This window comes from Idiotropiscis lumnitzeri, chromosome 8, assembly GCF_059441095.1.
Source record: "Idiotropiscis lumnitzeri isolate Australia: NSW breed Sydney's pygmy pipehorse chromosome 8, RoL_Ilum_1.0, whole genome shotgun sequence".
NCBI lineage: Eukaryota > Metazoa > Chordata > Actinopteri > Syngnathiformes > Syngnathidae > Idiotropiscis > Idiotropiscis lumnitzeri.
In genome coordinates this window covers 9,913,539-9,930,396 of record NC_142398.1, presented here as the reverse complement: position 1 = coordinate 9,930,396, position 16,858 = coordinate 9,913,539, and the positions used below count along the sequence as shown (strand labels likewise).

General features: G+C 40.3%; 1 protein-coding gene across 2 annotated transcripts; it reads left to right on the top strand.

The window, feature by feature from the left end:
- The first annotated feature begins 2,535 nt into the window (after nucleotides 1–2,535).
- On the top strand, nucleotides 2,536–16,791 carry arhgef38 (Rho guanine nucleotide exchange factor 38). Of its 2 annotated transcripts, XM_088303663.1 has the most exons (14): nucleotides 2,536–2,844; nucleotides 9,503–9,687; nucleotides 10,274–10,391; nucleotides 10,489–10,636; nucleotides 11,108–11,125; nucleotides 11,208–11,407; nucleotides 11,497–11,627; nucleotides 11,736–11,840; nucleotides 11,922–12,026; nucleotides 12,666–13,037; nucleotides 13,114–13,251; nucleotides 14,422–14,623; nucleotides 15,350–15,639; nucleotides 16,217–16,791. In XM_088303663.1, exons 1-14 carry the CDS (start codon nucleotides 2,640–2,642, stop codon nucleotides 16,397–16,399), a joined length of 2,400 nt encoding a protein of 799 aa, XP_088159789.1. In that variant the 5' UTR covers nucleotides 2,536–2,639; the 3' UTR covers nucleotides 16,400–16,791. The 2 variants fall into 2 exon arrangements, with proteins under 2 accessions (XP_088159789.1, XP_088159790.1); XM_088303664.1 differs by lacking the exons at nucleotides 2,536–2,844; nucleotides 9,503–9,687 and adding an exon at nucleotides 10,142–10,160.
- The last annotated feature ends 67 nt before the right edge of the window (nucleotides 16,792–16,858 follow it).

Sequence of the window (16,858 nt, the reverse complement as noted above, 5' to 3'; positions counted from 1 at the left end):
ACATCAACAAGGACCTATGGATAAAATGCAATACGGGATTCTAGTTAAAGTAAGATGTTTTATGACAAAGTTAAAAGAAAAAACACTAACATTTTAGTGACAGATGTTTCATTGTGCTGAACGAGTTGTGCTTGTCTGATGGCTGAGTGCACTCAGCTCACAGTTTCTGTACACAGCTGGTTACTATCCGCTTATCCGACTCAACTCTGACTAACTGAACGGCACATTTGAAAAATGTTATGAGTTTCCGAAGAGAATGTTGTTCAAAAGTGCCATTCTTTCATGAATTGGACAGCCTAGCAGATAAAAGGGTAGATGACAGGTTGTTGCGCAGCCAATCAGCTCACAGGATAAATCCACTCGTGCTCTCATTGGTCGAGCTCACGGCCGGGAAACAATCCCTCCCCTTGTATGAGTGCCCGTGGGTATGTAAAAAGACTCTGTGTCAATTCATCACTTTGAAGCAACATCAAATATTTTAAAACATTTTAGTTACTGACAATCGTGAACCAACGTATGGACAGGTGATCATGTTTTGGGTTACAATTTTTTTTTCATTTATAACTTAACTACAGAGTTATACCCTGCTAAATAGTGAGTTTCCAGGAGTGAAAAACACGTCTGTCTTGATAGTCTTATGACTTTAATGTTGACACTGCATGATGAACTCAAAGTCCACATGCACTGTGCCTTGCACAAACAATCAGCCCTTGGCCTCCTTGATCTTTTATCTTCGTATGCCCGCAATACACGGGCAAACAAATGATGTCATCTGCAGATTGAGTGAGTGGGTTATTGAAATCCAAAAGTGCATGGTTGTTTTAGATGCAGTTGCCAGAGAGCTGTGATTTCACCACAAACATCTCATGAATTTTGTGCTTGTGACAACATGGATCAATTGATACATACTTGTTCAAACCGAATTCATGGCAATCGTGGATCTATAGAAGTGTCCTGTGACTGAATGTGTACTACTAAGGCATTCATTGAAAACACTGGACTTGGCTCCTCTTGCAAAGCTGCACTTTGAGAGAAACGATGTAACATTAAACCCCTCAGGGACCAAACATACGAGCTTGCTGACACTGCATGTTTGTATGAATTGCAAAAGGATTCTGAAATGATGATATGCTCCCAGATGCACCGTATTTTAATGGTGCACTCATGTGACATTGTCACTATTTGCTGTCATGTATTTATGACACACACGGCCGCCCGTGAGTGCATTTAGTGTCATGGCAGTGAAACTGGTGAGATCACATTACACACGCTTTCAATTGGGAGTAAATGCATCCATTCATTGTGCTGCCAAAAAGAACCTGCTTGACCTGCCTTACATTCGATGCATTTCTTTGATGTGGATGAAAAAATCTTTATTCAATCTTCAGAAGCTTGTGACATGACCTTTCTTGTTAATAATAGGTAAAAATAGTATGTCTAATATGTCAAACATTATAAATGAAAACAAAAATAGTAAACATGCATTAAGTATATTTTTTACATTATTATTTTTTATATTTAGTATATTTTTAATTATGTGGGCATGTCTTTAAATGATTCACTAATTACAATTGTAGACATGTTAAAGATTTGCAGTTATACATTGGGTTTAATGATATTGATAAAAGTAACAAAAATGAAATATGTTTAATGAATAAACAGCATGTGGATAATTTCAATTGAAAATTAAATTCACATTTTAAATTGGACACTTTGAAATTAATATGATCATAAATTAAGTCTACTGATTTTGTTAAGTTAATACTAGTTCTACTACTACGACTACTTATAATAATAATAATAATAATAATGATAATAATAATATTTATTATTATTATTATTATTATACATTATTTTACTCATTTATTTTTTTACATTTGATTATGAATACACAATTATTATGGACATTTGAAATATTGCTCATTTTAACAGTTCAATTTATAAATTTAAAACAAATATATTAAATAACCTCATGATTTTTCATTGTATTTTGATTATATAAATATCATACCATTACCATAATGACAATGACTATTGCTTTATTAATATATTTTCATATACACTTCTTTTTAACTCAGTCATTAAGAATGTTAATATTAAGAATGCAATAATAATACATTTTATTCTAAACATTAAATACCATTTTTCCATAATATTCAATACAATACAACTTTATTTATATAGCGCATTTCACAACAGCTGGAGCTGGAACAAAGCACTTACCATAGTGTAAAATATACATAATCTTTATAAATAATAATGAGTGAAAAAAATAATACAATGAAATAATGAGTATGTGGACTATTTTAAAATAATAACTTTTATTGGTTAATTTATTACTTGGCTTGTAAGTACATTTATATATATATATATTTTATTTTTTATTTTTCTTACAAGTCATATCACGAGGGAACACTGACTTTCTCTCAGGTTTCTAGCTTGAAAAAGTTTTTCAAGGGAAGTCACATCCCACTGCAGTGGAGAGGCGTGTTCACACAGCTCTCATCTCCGGTGGACGGAATCGGGGTGGAGCCTTGTTACCTGTGCAGAGCAGGTAACCAGCACACAGGGGAAAGAGTGCACCTGTTCCGCTCCCAGGGCTGCCTTTCTTGCCGGACGAGCTACAGGGGAAGCTCACCATGGATCCCAAGGAGGCCGGCGGGGCTGAGAAGACCAAGGACAAGGTGATCAAGCGCAGAAGCCGACCTGTGTTCCTGCGCTACCTGGAGAGGAGGAAGACCGACAGCATCGTAGCTGATGACACTTGCAAAGGTGACATCAACCTGGGGACGCTGGTGAGGCGCAGTCAGTCTGACAAGACAGAGTACAGCGCCAAACTTAAAGGTAAGGCGGTTAATGACGTCCCCAGAGTGGCTTGCACAACTATGGCAATAATCCACACACACTCCATCCAACATGCAAACATGGCAGCTTGGAAAACTTTCAAATGACAACTAGTTTGACACAAGAGGACTGAAATATATCCGTGGATACTCTGCACCTGTTATGTTCCTATGAGTAGGGGATACGTATGCAAACGGTGCAGATAAGTGTGGCGCACACCAGCTGGTAAACAAGTCCTGCACTTTGACTTTTGTGCTTTTCACAAATGATTTTCAGAGTTGGCAGAAAGTCACAAGTTGCATTTTAACCTGCACATTTCAAACAAATCCAGAGTTACTGTGGCCACAAGCATGCGTGTCAAGTCAAGCAAGTCGTGTCAAGTCATTGATTGGGTTAAGCAAGTCATAATTCATACAAGCCTGCCATATATTCGCACATTAGCAAGTTTGCACTCTCTATCTCAATTGGTTTGTTCTCCGAAACATATTTCTACGTAGGTTTTAAATGGTCCCAAACCAGTCTCTCTACTCTCTATAACTCAGTTGATTTTCTTCTCAATTTATCGCTTGATGAACATTAAGTTTAGATCAAGTTTGACCAGATATTGGTGACCTTTACAGTGACGATGATTTCATAGTAACTTCGAGTTTCCAACCTTGCATGGTGCTATTCGCCTCTTTCATCTTTTTGATTTGATCAAAAACACAATTAAATCATCTCCACGGCAACCGCTATGACATTTGCTTCATGGGGTGGCCTCGTCAATCTGCATCGGAGGAAACTGCCTGCGTTGCCAGGTTGCACACTATCCACACATATGCACAAAACAAATTAAAGAGCTCACTAACTTGAAAATGTATATTTTCAAATCCAAACAGATGGGATTTTAATCAATCATATCAAAACAATCAAGCAATTCTCAAGTCCTAAAATTGATATCCTAAGTTTGACTCGAGACAAGTAATGTGACTCAAGTCGGCGAACCCTGATGATTTTAGTTGAACTAAAGCACACGCTTATTATGCTGACGCAATGTTTTTACACATACACACATGTTCCCAGACAACCAGTCTACCAGAGTCAATGGTTGGGAATGTCGCACTTCAGGCCAAATGCGTGACATCACCCCTATAGTCAAAACTATGTTGGCTTTCCTGCAACACTTGTCCCGTGTGTTGACCCATTTCTCAAACTAGCTTACTTCCCATTTTCTAGTCGACTGATAAGACAGCTCTCACACACGTTCAGTATAAACACGCACTCAACTTTTCAGTTTACACTTTACTTGACACCTCTCCAGTTGCTTTTGGCAATTTTACTTTGGCCCCAACAAACCTGCACGATGGCAACTCTTGTTGTTTTCAGTAAACCTGCCACCCGCCCCTGTTTTGTCTGTGGCCCGCACGCGCATGCCGACAAAGCGTATTACATATTTACAGGGATATTACCATTGCAAATATTGACAGAGCGATGACTTCACCAGAAAGAGGAAACACGTGAGCATGCCTGCTCGCAATTTGAAAAAAAAAGGTTGTCACCTGCCCGCCGGACAGGTTGGTCAACCCGTGCCACGTGACCTCAGTGCAATACTAGTACAACAAATACTACTCATACATTCCCACTAAAGCCTCCTTTGCAGATGATGTCAGATGCTGTATCTCTAAAAAAATATGTATATTGTAAGTGGGGAATGTTAAGAGTCATTTTCCTCCTGATCTGCTCAAGAAATGTTTGAGGCCACCAACTGTATATGTCAGGTTTATTTCAGTTTACACGCGCCCCAAAACATTTCATTCACTACCAGTCGAATTAAAAAAAAAAAAAAAGGATCTTTGACGTCTTTAGCCGTCATTGGTAGTCATTGAGTTAAGGATATTTGGCTTTCAGGTGAAATTTCAAGATGAACCTGAAATGCACTATAACCTTTACAGCTGAACTTATTTTGACTCCATTTAACATTTTTAATGCCTTTGAGATATTTCTGTTTTACCCCTCAGAATTGAGATTTTCCATTGAACTTCATATTTGTTGTATAAAGTAGCTCTTATGCTGGATAGCACGTCTGCCTTCCAGTTCAGAGGTGCAGGGTTTGATTCTGGCTCCGGCCTTCCTGTGTGTTCTCACCGTGCCTGCATGCATTTTCTCTGGTTCTCCGGTTTCCTCCCACATTCCAAAAACATGCATGGTCGGTTGATTGAACACTCCAAATTGTCCCTAGGTGTGATTGTGTGCATGGATTGTTGTTTGTCTTTGTGTGCCCTGCGATTGGTTGGCATCAAGTTCAGGGTGTACCCCGCCTACATATATATAATATGTGGACTTGCTGACAGGGTTGACATTATTGTCCAATGTTAGCATTTAAAGACCTAATGTGTAGAAAATGCCAAATTAAATCTTTTGGTGCCTTATGTAGCATAATTACATTATTAATGCTTTTGCAACTATCCACTGTTTAATTCACTACTAAAGAAAACCAAAATGTTGGTAGTGATATCATTGAAGACATATTTTTAAAGTGTAGTTAACCCATTATAACAGTGTGAACAGAATTCTGAGGAACACCTACAAGCATAAAATAAAATTGTAAGTGAAGGTACTGACTATTGCTGTATATCAGTGATATTGTTAAAAAAAATGCATTTAAATGCAGCTAAACCCCCCAGCCCAATCTTGTCTAATTACAATATTCAAAGAATCACAGCAAAAACAAACAAAAAAAAATTAAGAAACTAAATATAACAAACAAAAAGTAAGCATAAATGTTCATCTCAGAGGATTCTCAGAGTTTATCAGATCTCATTGAGCATGTTTAGGGCGGAAAAGCCAAATTAACATGTGATTTTCCTTCATGGTAATACAAAATACACCAAGCGTTGTCTTCCTTCCTCTTGGATTCTTTTCAATAGGGTCCCGGCAGTGAAAAGCCCTGGATCCACTTTCATGGGAACTCCTGCTCTCAGAGCCACAAAAAGAAAAAAGGGACAAAGAAGTCCGGATGTGATCTGCAGCAGTTTTAATAGATCATATTAAATGCTTTGCAATAGTGTCATTCATCTTGAGCATAATCTGATGCCATTTCAGATGATTAGCAATTTCAAAGACTTCGATATGAGACTCTTTCAGGGAGAGCCTGAAGCCATAGACAAAGGGATTCTTGTTCGCACTACATTAGCCTAAGCAGTGACCTGGATGCCTCCCTGGTGAGGTGTTCCGGACATGCCCCACGGGTAGGAGGCCCTGGGGTCGACCCAGGACATGCGGGAGAGACAAGGTCTTCCAGCTGGCCTGGAAAGCCATGGGATTCCCCTAGAGAAGCTGAAGAAGTGGCTGGGCAGGGAGACGTCTGGGATTCCCTGGTAAAGTTGCTGCCTCCACAACACATAAGCGGTAGAAAATGGATGGATGGTTTTACGACACAAGGATGAGCTTTCACACACACACACCAAAAAGTTTTAAGATGAAGCTTAAGCTGTAATCGTGCAATATAAACAGTATACACATACATACTAATACAAAACCTAACTAGATACAGTGCCCTCCATAATTATTGACAACCCTAGTTAAGATGTGTTTAAAATAAATACATAAATTCATTAATTAATTAATAAATTGTATTTTTCACACAGAAAATTGTATAAATATCTCCATGGCCATCTCAATCCCCAGATCGCAACCCTATTGAAAACCTGAGGAGTGAGCTAAAGAGGAGAGTGCAGAGAAGACGATCGGCTGACCTAGAGGGATTGTGCAAGAATGGTCGAAAATGCCTCTTTCTGTATTCTCCCATATTGTGATACATTATAGGAGGCTATGTGCTGTTTTGTTGCCAGAAAAGAGTTGTACAATATATTAAAATCAGGGACGCTTATAATTGTGGCACGCATGATTTGATGTAAAATAATTATTTCCTAATGTGGATTCCCCCTTCCACTTCCTCTTTGTGGCAATCCATTGTTTTCGCACCATGTTTTTGTAGTTCAATAAAAGTAACACAGTATAATTTGTAATATGCAGAGCCTTAAAACTCAATACAAAGGCGCTAACTGTCAATTTTCCAAAATGGTGCATTCCAGTTGGGTTCATTATTATGATTATACAGTTTATCTATCTAGACTTATATTATTGTTGACGACAGCAAATAACCTCAAATGAGTGAGTCCACTACAAGCCAGATTTAAGTTTTATGTTTTTTAAATTATGCTCTGAGCCGACCGTCGAGCATGCTGTGCCCTTTTGGACTGTGGTCAAATAGTTTCGTGTGTGTCCCCGCATACGTGTGTGTAAGATGCAATCAGAGTATATGTGTGTGTGTGTGTGTGTGTCCTTGCAAAGGAGTGAGCTTATTAATGGTCGGCGAGCAGATGGAATGCCTGAGCACGCCGACGCATTACATCAGCGGTGCGATTCGTTCCGTAACCTGACACGAGCCCCCTGCAGCCTTCCCTTTGCCCTCAATCCCGCCTCGAGCAGGCAGCCGTGTGTGTGGCATCGATTAGGCGGTGAGGCAGATTCTCTCTTGCCTGAAGTGAAGCGCACAGCCGTCGCAGACTGATTAGGCGGTGTGAGCCGTAAAAAAAGAGCGCAGTGAGCCTGACTGGCATCTTAAACGAGGCCTCGTGGCGCTTCAGTCACAATAATTAGTTCGCCATGAAATATTGCAGGCAGCTCAGAAAGTTTTCCCCCAAGAAATGCCCTCTCCTGATGGATCAGCACGTTAACGCCTTCCTGCATGGGCTCGAACCCTTTAAACGCTTGGAGATGTTGGAAGTATGCACACAAAACGATGTGCACGCATTCGATTGTAGCCATGTAAGCATCGGGAGTTCTGAAGTCAACACAAAACAAGGTCATGATTACCTCTACATGCATCCTAGGCGGCTGATGGAAGTCCTCTGCTTTGGTCCGACCTTTACACCACAAAACCAAAGCCACAAATGCAAAAGGTTTCACGTAATACACGAAAAGGCCACAAAGGTTAGTTGGACAAACACAAATTTGAGTTATGTTGGTAGAATTTTCTTTTATTGTTTTTTTGTTTGTGCCGTCGTGTATCCTGCTCACTAACAGACTAAACACAACTAGTTGGTTTGCAGCTTTTTCTTTTGCTCAAGGATGAGGATTTTTTTTTTTTTCCGCATTTCAAAATCGTCCCCTGTATGGATACTTTTGTCAAAATACCACAAGGCTCTTGAATGACAGTGACATTCATTTTACAACCGCTTTTTAGCCTGTTTTAAGGGTGCAGTTAATGAGCCATTACTCACCCCACCTTTTGTACTACAATGGAGTGTGAATTTCGTTACCATGACGACTGAGAGCTGACCCGGGCAGTTGTGTCAAGGTGAGATTTAGAGGAGGGAAAAAAAAAAGCAAGCGATCCTCAAGACAGCAGAAGCATTAATTCAGCTTTCACTCATGAAGGTTGCACTTCATCACCAAGATCTGTGGATTCATGCATGTGGTGCATGCAGCAGAGATTTATTTTTACTTGATTTATCGACAAATAATCGATTAATTGACAGACATTTTAATCGAGTTATCGTTTAGTGCCATTGTTTAACTCAATCAACTAAATTGTCTAAATCCTCTCATTACAATCTCTCACAAAAAAGAGGTAATTGTTTTCGACAATAAGGAAAAAAGGTTTGCTACTGGTCTATAAACCACTGAATGATTTGGGTCCTGAATACGCGCAAGAAATGCTGATTGAATATATAAACCCAGTACGGCTTTGAGAGCAACAGACTTTGGTCAATTAGTGGAGCCGAGAATTTGAAGTAAACGTGATAAAGTGGTATTTAGCAGTCATGCTGCACACAAATGGATTAAGCTGCCAACAGAAGTGAAGTCAGTCTTGAGTGTGAATACTTTAAATCCAGTTTCAAATCTTTGATCCTCCCCCATACCTTTGATTAAGGTCTTCTAAATATTATTATTTTTTTACATTTTATCTTAGGAACTTAATCTTATTTCTTTATTAAATGTGGTTGATATTTATTTTCTTTTAGTAATTTTTAGTCATTTTGTTTTGTTTTTTTTTGCTCTGCTTTGCTTCTGAATGTCGTTAATGCTTGTGTTTGTGAATGGTTGTATATACCTGTGTGAAGCACATTGAGTTGCCTTGTGAATGAAATGTGCTATATAAATAAAGCTGCCTTTCTATGCCGACTAAAAAAATACCAAATAAATATCAATACTTGGTAAATAAACAGCATTTGTGGGGAAATTGTTTTGTAATACACTTTCATGTAAAATGGAAAGATAACATATTTGACAAACTGTAGGACTTAATTCTGATAGCTCTGTCCATCCCGACCCAGAATCACAAATGGATGGCGAAACGCAAAACCTCCAATCTGAAAGAGATTTTCTTGCAGGCGTAATGAATATGGACATCCATCCTTATTCTTGTCATCCAAATCCACCAATCAGAAAATCCTGCAGAGAGAAGATTTTGTGCATTGCAAATTCACATTAGCTGAATGTGAAATTTAGAGTCGTCAATGAACCTAACATGCTTGTTTTTGGAATGTGGGAGGAAGCAAACAACACACAACTACAGGCAGAACATGCGTAACTTGGGACCTCTCCTCAATGTGGCAATCATGCTAACCACAATTCTACCCAGATGCCCTCACTAATAAGTGTTCTCGTGCAGAGAAAATGGCACCACATGACTTGTCCAGCCCTGCCTCGCCAGCGCTGGACCCAGAGGAGGTCCGTTCAAGAAAGATGAACCGCAGATCAAAAGTCATCCAAGAGCTGATGCAGACTGAAAAAGACTACCTCACTGATCTGGAGTTGTGCATTCGAGAGGTGGTGCAGCCTCTGAGAAACATGCAGGTGTGTCCTTGTGGTTTGTAGTAACAGTGATCACAATAAATGGAAAGCCGTCAGAACATTTAAGCACTGTCCAATTTGATTCTAATTAGTCCTAATTACAGTTTAAAATATATTTAATTGACTTCAATTCCAGATAACATCTCGCCCCCTTTGGGATATCTTAAATTAAGTTTTATTTCGGCGAAAGGAAGGAGTTGTTACTGGTGTTATGTCAAAGTGTTAATATCTCAAACGGCAGTCACGGATATCAACGATTCCATTCTTCATTCACTAATTAACTCACACATTGGCAGCTGAATCACACACATGAATAGCAAAAATGACGTCATTCGTTCCAGGTCACCGAAACTACACATTTGTCGACCCGGCATTTGAGCAGATATGATTTCTTTTACACATATATCGAATGAGAATTAAAACTAATTAAAATGTACTCGATCAATGTTAATTCCGGCTAGTCCAACGTATTCAAAGTTAGAGAAAATTTGCCATACACAATCCACACATTCATTTTTTGAAAGAGCTCTTGTCTTGGAGGTTTCAAAGCTGCGCAGGTGTCGCTAATGTGTCCGCTCTGTCACGTTAGGTTGTCGATGTGGATCTTCTGTTCACCAACATGGAGACGGTGTGCGAGGTATCAGCCGCACTCCTCAACAGACTTCAAGAGGCAATGTCCGAGCCGGATCCTGAGGCGGTCATTATCGGTAATCTTCGCAACCCGGCCTCGTTTCTCCAAGCCTGAATGCTGACCATTTCAGGTTAATACAATTTTGGAAAATGTGCTTTTTTTTTAACGTGAAGGAGAAGTATTCATCCAGGCAAAGGCAGCTTTAGAGGAGGTGTATAAGATTTACTGTTACCATCACGATGATGCCAACATGGCACTGGAATCCTACGAAAAAGAGGAAGGAATAAAGCAACATTTCACCACGTGTGTATTAGCAATGAAGTAAGTATTACTTCCTCACACTATTCATTTCGAGCTGCAACTTCCTGATATAGTAGAACCTAAAAGACTGAACAATACAGGATACTGTAGGACGTTTTCACATACTTTTTTTTTTTTTTTTTTACTCAATTCAAAACAGTCTCCAGGGGGTATTAATAAAAGGTCTTGGACATTATTTGGTTAAATGGGCTTTCATTGTATAGCGCTTTTCCAACGACAAGGTACTCAAAAATGCCAGGGATGGAACCCACAATCTCTGGGTTGGGAGTCGAGCACTGTACCACCTCTGCCGTGCCGCCCCATCTTTGGACCCCTATTTAAAAAAAAAAAAAAACGAATAAAAATGATATCTTGCTGAGGTATGCTGAAGTCTAGATTAGTATGGACAGATGAAAAAAAGATCCTGTGTGATATAAAATAAATTCAAATGTCATCTAACATTCAAATCTTTTATCTCCTTTTAAATTGCAGGAAACTCTACGACCAAGAGTGAGTATCCCAAAAATGTCAAGACCATCTGACTTTTTTTTTTTTTTGGGTCCATTTTTTTGACGATTGCTTTGCATCCCAGAGGGAAGCCCCACCTGCTGGACATGGGCTCACTTCTCATCAAGCCAGTCCAGAGGATCATGAAGTACCCGCTGCTGCTTGGTGAGCTGTGGCAGGCCACGCCCGAAGACCACCCCGATTCCCGGCCATTGCAGGAGGCCTTCACCGCCGCAAAGATCATAAACGTCAACATCAACGAGTTCAAGAGACGCAAGGACATAGGTGAGTTGATGAAATACAACATGGTGGGCGCAAAGTGATCTGATCTTACACGTTGACCTTTCTCTTCTGTTACCATTTGGATTTTTCAGTGATGAAGTACAAGAATTCAGAGGATGAAGGAACTCTGCGTAAACTTCACAAGTTCAACATCCACTCCATTCGGAAGAAAGGTGACAGGTTTGCAGGTTATCTCAAGATCCTCACGGGAGTTGAACCACAGGTAAGAAAAAGTAAACATCACAATCAACATGTTGTACCTTCAAAATGATACCTACCATTTTGGATTCTTCTCCGGCTCGGAAATGTTCCGTTTTATTTTCGCCTGCAGGTGAGGGATGAAGTGTTTGACAGAGAAGAGAAGCTGTTCAGAAGCCTGGAGAAAGCTGTAAGGCAGCTGGTTAAGAATGTCCAAAGTTACTTGCAGAATACTCAGGTTGTTGAAAAGTCTCAATAATATAAAACGTATGACTAAATGTTCTATTTCCTCATGCTTTTATGGTTGTGTCTAATTCAGGAGATGGTGTCTGTGGCTGTTAACAACGTCCATGGAATGGAGAGCATAATCAAGGAGTCCAACGGCTCATCGCACAATAAAAGTGACGACCCCTACGAGCACTATGTGAGTCAAAATGGCCGAAATGACAGCAAGATTTGATGATGACATTTTTTTTTTATTTGCCTTATGGCAAACTGTCAACACCAAGTCACAGAAAATTGACTTCTTGGAAAAGTCCCACCGGGTTTAAGAATTTCAGAATTTAAGAAAAAATTCTGGATTTGTGTGCAGGAAATATGTAAATATAATGTGAATAAAACAAAAAATTATGAACTCCCGCTTTGAAGATGCGTTAACACAATTACAAAAGTGATGAGAGAGAGCATTGACGCATTCTATGGTGTAGGCTGTTCTTTTTCTTTCGACAGATTCTTTTTCTGTTCAGCCCTAAAATGCTGAGCTGCTCTGAGACACACAGATTAGAGTTCCATTCCGGGTTTTATGGTCCTCAACTCATATTTTGTCTTTGGCATTAGTGCGAAGGTACACTTCCATGAATAATTCCAAGAGATAGTCTGTTCCTTATAATTTATGAAAAATAATTCATTTGATCTGCTGAAATACAAAAAAACTGAAAGTCACCCTTTTCAGTCTTAACCACACATGGAAGCTTGTTGATGTTTGGTTCATGTAACTCCAAAAGAAAGCAGCTGCCTGCATAGAATCCATTCCCACTCAACTTCCAATGTTGTCTCCTCACAGAAGGACAACATGGAGCGTCTGGTCCTCGCCCCACTCTCATCTCTTCAGGGCATGTTCACTGCGCCACAAAAGCTCATCCAGAAACGTTACGACAAACTGCTGGATTACTGCAGCCGGCTGGAGCGCTCGTCGATTTCTTCCTCATCCTCGTCACCTACCTCTTCCTCCACCCCGTGCCTGGTATCCGTAGACCCGCCCGGTCCTGCCAGGAGGGACTACGAGGCACTCAACGCCTTGCTCGTGGAGGAGTTGCAGCGGTTCAACATGGCTGCCTATGCCATCCTCACCAACTGTGCGGTGTATGTCGCGGCCTTGCTCAGAGACCTAATGGAGGAAATATTACTGGGTGCTCCGTCCATACATCAACTACCGGTGAGCAGCACCCTCCCCCTTCGCCTACACAGAAAGAAAAGCTGTACCTTCTCAAGCATATTTATTACTTTCACAGGCTCCGTTGTCTAACATCAGTGAGGTGCAGAACAGCATCATGGACGAGCTGAACAATCTGGCGTTTGTCAAGGAGAATGCCCAGAAACTAATGGAGCGGAAAGTCAGCTTCGAGAGGCAACGGGACAAGAAAATTGCGGTAAGATAAGTGGTGACAGAAATAATTTGCATGTAGATATTCCCGACTTGAGGTTGGATTGCGACACTTCCACCAATTTCCATGCCGCTTATCTTGTGCATGATGGGGGCTTCCCGGAGTCGTCAGTGATTTTTTTTTTCCAACAATGAAGCCAATTTAGCGTATTTAATTTACTCATCATTTCATGTGTTTGGTAAATACTAGGGGTGCGCATACCTGCACAAAAGACGATTCGATAGATTTTTCAATATGTGGGGTGAGAAAGGACAGTTTGATTTGAAAGTGGAACAATTCAATTCAGTTTGGATTACGATTTGATTTGATATTGCAAGTCACAGTTGGAGAGAGTATGATGTCACGACTTTTTTTGTTGTCATTTTACATACATTTGAATTAACTTGCCAGTCATATAAAAAAGTATATATGGTCAATAAAAGATGATTCCAAGCATATATCAATATATTTCATAGCAAAGTAATTCAGTTCAATCCGATACACTCGCAACCTTTATTAAAAAAATTAAAATAAAAAATGATTTTCCGGTTAAAACAGTTTTTTGTTATACTAGTACATACTGAAGACAATCTTGAGTCTTCAATACATAAAGCCTGTTTTCGTAAGCAATGACGATAATTCATTTCATGTGGTCAATAAAACATTTTTTTTTCTGCAATTAAGACAATTTTAAAGTTTTGAATGACTAATACATGTGCTGTTACAAACATTAAATACAATTAAAATTGATTGACAAACTCAAATGTTTGGAACAGTGGGAGAGCAAACAAATACCACACAGAAAAAGCAGGAGCTGACGGAGATTCAAACCTGCAACTTTTTTTACTGAAAGGCAACCGCTAACCACCCCTGGCGGTTCGGAGTCTTCATCAGGTCAGTGTCAAGATCGTCTGTCTGGATGTCAAGTTCAAAGTCCCTCGTTTCCCTCAAAGAGTTTCACAGTTTGGTGGAAAATTCCAAGTGATAAAGATGAACACAAAGGACGCCTCCAGGTGGTGATTAACTGGGGCACTTCCATGCTCCATCAGGTCTCAGCCATTTACACTTAAAAAGCTTTCTCTGTATCCTTGAAAGAACTCCATCCACCTGAAGCGCCACACAGCGTGCCAGCTCACATTCCCACATAGCTAACTAACAACACTTGTTGCCTTCCAGACGCCGGAGGTGGAGCATCAGACAGAAGAACAACGTGCCCGACTGCTGGCCGAATATCCCCCAAGTCGTCTGTACCAGCTGAAGAGGAAGTGCAATGGCTGCCAGAAGGAGGACCTCAGTCTGCTGGAGGGGGAACTGGTGGCCTTGCTGGAGGACACAGACCCGCTGGGCAGCAGCAGCCGTTGGCTGGTTTACACCGGAGGCAAGTTTGCGCTCATGTATGCAAATAAAGTCACAAGTCATAGGGAAGGCTCGACAACTAAAGCGATCCAAAAACTGGGCTGGCCTCATCCCTGAAAAACAATTAATTCATCCCTGCTGACCATGGAACGCAAACTCTTCTGCAGATTGAGCCGACCGCAGAGAAAACTCTTTACAAAGAAGAGCGAGAGTCCCAGATGCTCTTGTGACAATTGCTGATAGCGTTAATATTTTCTCTTGGGACCCGTTCCCTCGTAACACTCTACAACAAAACAGTGTACGTTGTCAGCAATGTTGCTTAGGAATAAAAAGCCTCATCAAATGCTAACAATTCCAAAACAAGAGCAAAGTGTATTCCACTATTGGACTTTTATGTTATTTGTGACAAAACCTTCTTTGTGAGTGTGATACACAAAAAGAAAAAAGAACAGCAACGTTATTTCCCCCTGGGAAGACAAGAATCCCCACAAGTTGAAGTTGAATTTTTTTTCTCGCTTTCTCAGGATCTTATTCTTGATGTTCTTCGCTTTAACTGGAGTTAGCAAGACTCCTCGTGTAGCTGAACAGAACAATGAATGAATATTCAATGAGATGTAGCGTTCTGAAAAAGACCACTGGTTCTTGCTTGATAAATAATAACCACCTCTGTTGCACACCCTTGAAAAAATGACTGCATGTTATTCTAAACTCCGAATGTAGTCAAAATGTTCCAATGTGCTCCAATTAGGTGAGCAGGGATACGTGTACTCCACCTTCTTAAAGCAGTACAACCCTCTGAGGGACTCGCAGAGAGGAGGCCAGGCGACCAAACAGCAGCAACAACAGCAGCAGCCGCCGCCAGCCATGGCCGACGACGACTTTGACAACCTGAGCCTTTTCATATCGGGCAGCAGGAGTAGCAGCCTGAGGAGCTTCAGTCTCAACACCACCGACAGCAGCTCCAACCTTTCAGGCCTTCGGGGCGAACTGGACACACCGGACGACCTGGAGGCTTCGTTTGACACAGATGCTCAGCAGGTACACAGAAACAGGCAACTTGCATGATAGTTAAAGCTCTTGTGCAGGCGTGGGCAAACTACGGCCCGGGGGCCACATGCGGCCTGTTAAACGTTTTAATCCGGCCCGCCGAACTTGAAAAAAAAAAAAGAATAAACCTTGTCAATGTTTTATTTTCTAAATACTGTGGTTTCTCAAAGACGTATATATTGTAATGCTTTTGTTCACTTTCATTTAAAATTATTTTGATTTTTTTCCGATGAGGTGATGTTACCAAAACACTCCATCCATCTGTTCCTGGTTGGGCCCTCCTGTCGAATTTTTAAAACCCATTGTGGCCTACCAATCAAAATGTTTGCCCACCCCTGCTCTTGAGGGAGATGGAGCTCTCACATCAGCAGCCCTTTCGCTGCAAAATAATAGGAAAGACTGCCACCTACTGGAATGATTACCATGCTGAGCATGCACTCGTATCTGGTTAAATTGGGCATGAATCATAAAGGTTATTGGGACAATGCCATGTCTGTATAGATGTCTTGTGACTTTTCAGCCAATTTAAACACCAATGTGACAAAACACTTCTCGTCTCTTTGCACAGTTCTACGCTGTATATGCATTTCAAGCCCGTTGTGACCAGGAGCTGACGTTGCAGGAGTACCAGCATGTACGCATCTTGAAGTTCAATGACCTGGGTGGTAACAAGGAATGGTGGCTGGCGGAGGTTGACGGCCAGCGAGGATATGTCCCGGCCAACTACCTTGGCAGGATGTCATATGCATAAAAAAAATATATACACCGCGCCGTGACTTCAAACCAACCTGCGGTGTTTCAAACTATACTTATTGTTTCACTGGGCGTTCAGATGAAAGTCAACCATTTGTGCTTTGTGAAACCAAACTGTGGATTTTGTCATATTGACAGCGTGACCAAATGAAGAACATGCGAGAAAATAATATAATACAAGCTGCTGTGCCGAGCACTTTTACTGTTTGAATGACAGTGTTGAGTTTAGAAGTTATATTTGTGAAGTCAATTTTATATAAATAAATTTTGGGAAATGAAGTAAAGATTGTTTGTGAAATAATTTATCAAAGAAGTTTAATGTGAAAAGAAATAATCTGTGTTATTGTTTCTATTGTTTTCACCATTATTAAACAACCTCTATGAAATTGACTATTGCTTTTTTTTTTCACCCCCAAATTAGATCCACCACTGAATATTATATCACACAACTTCTAGA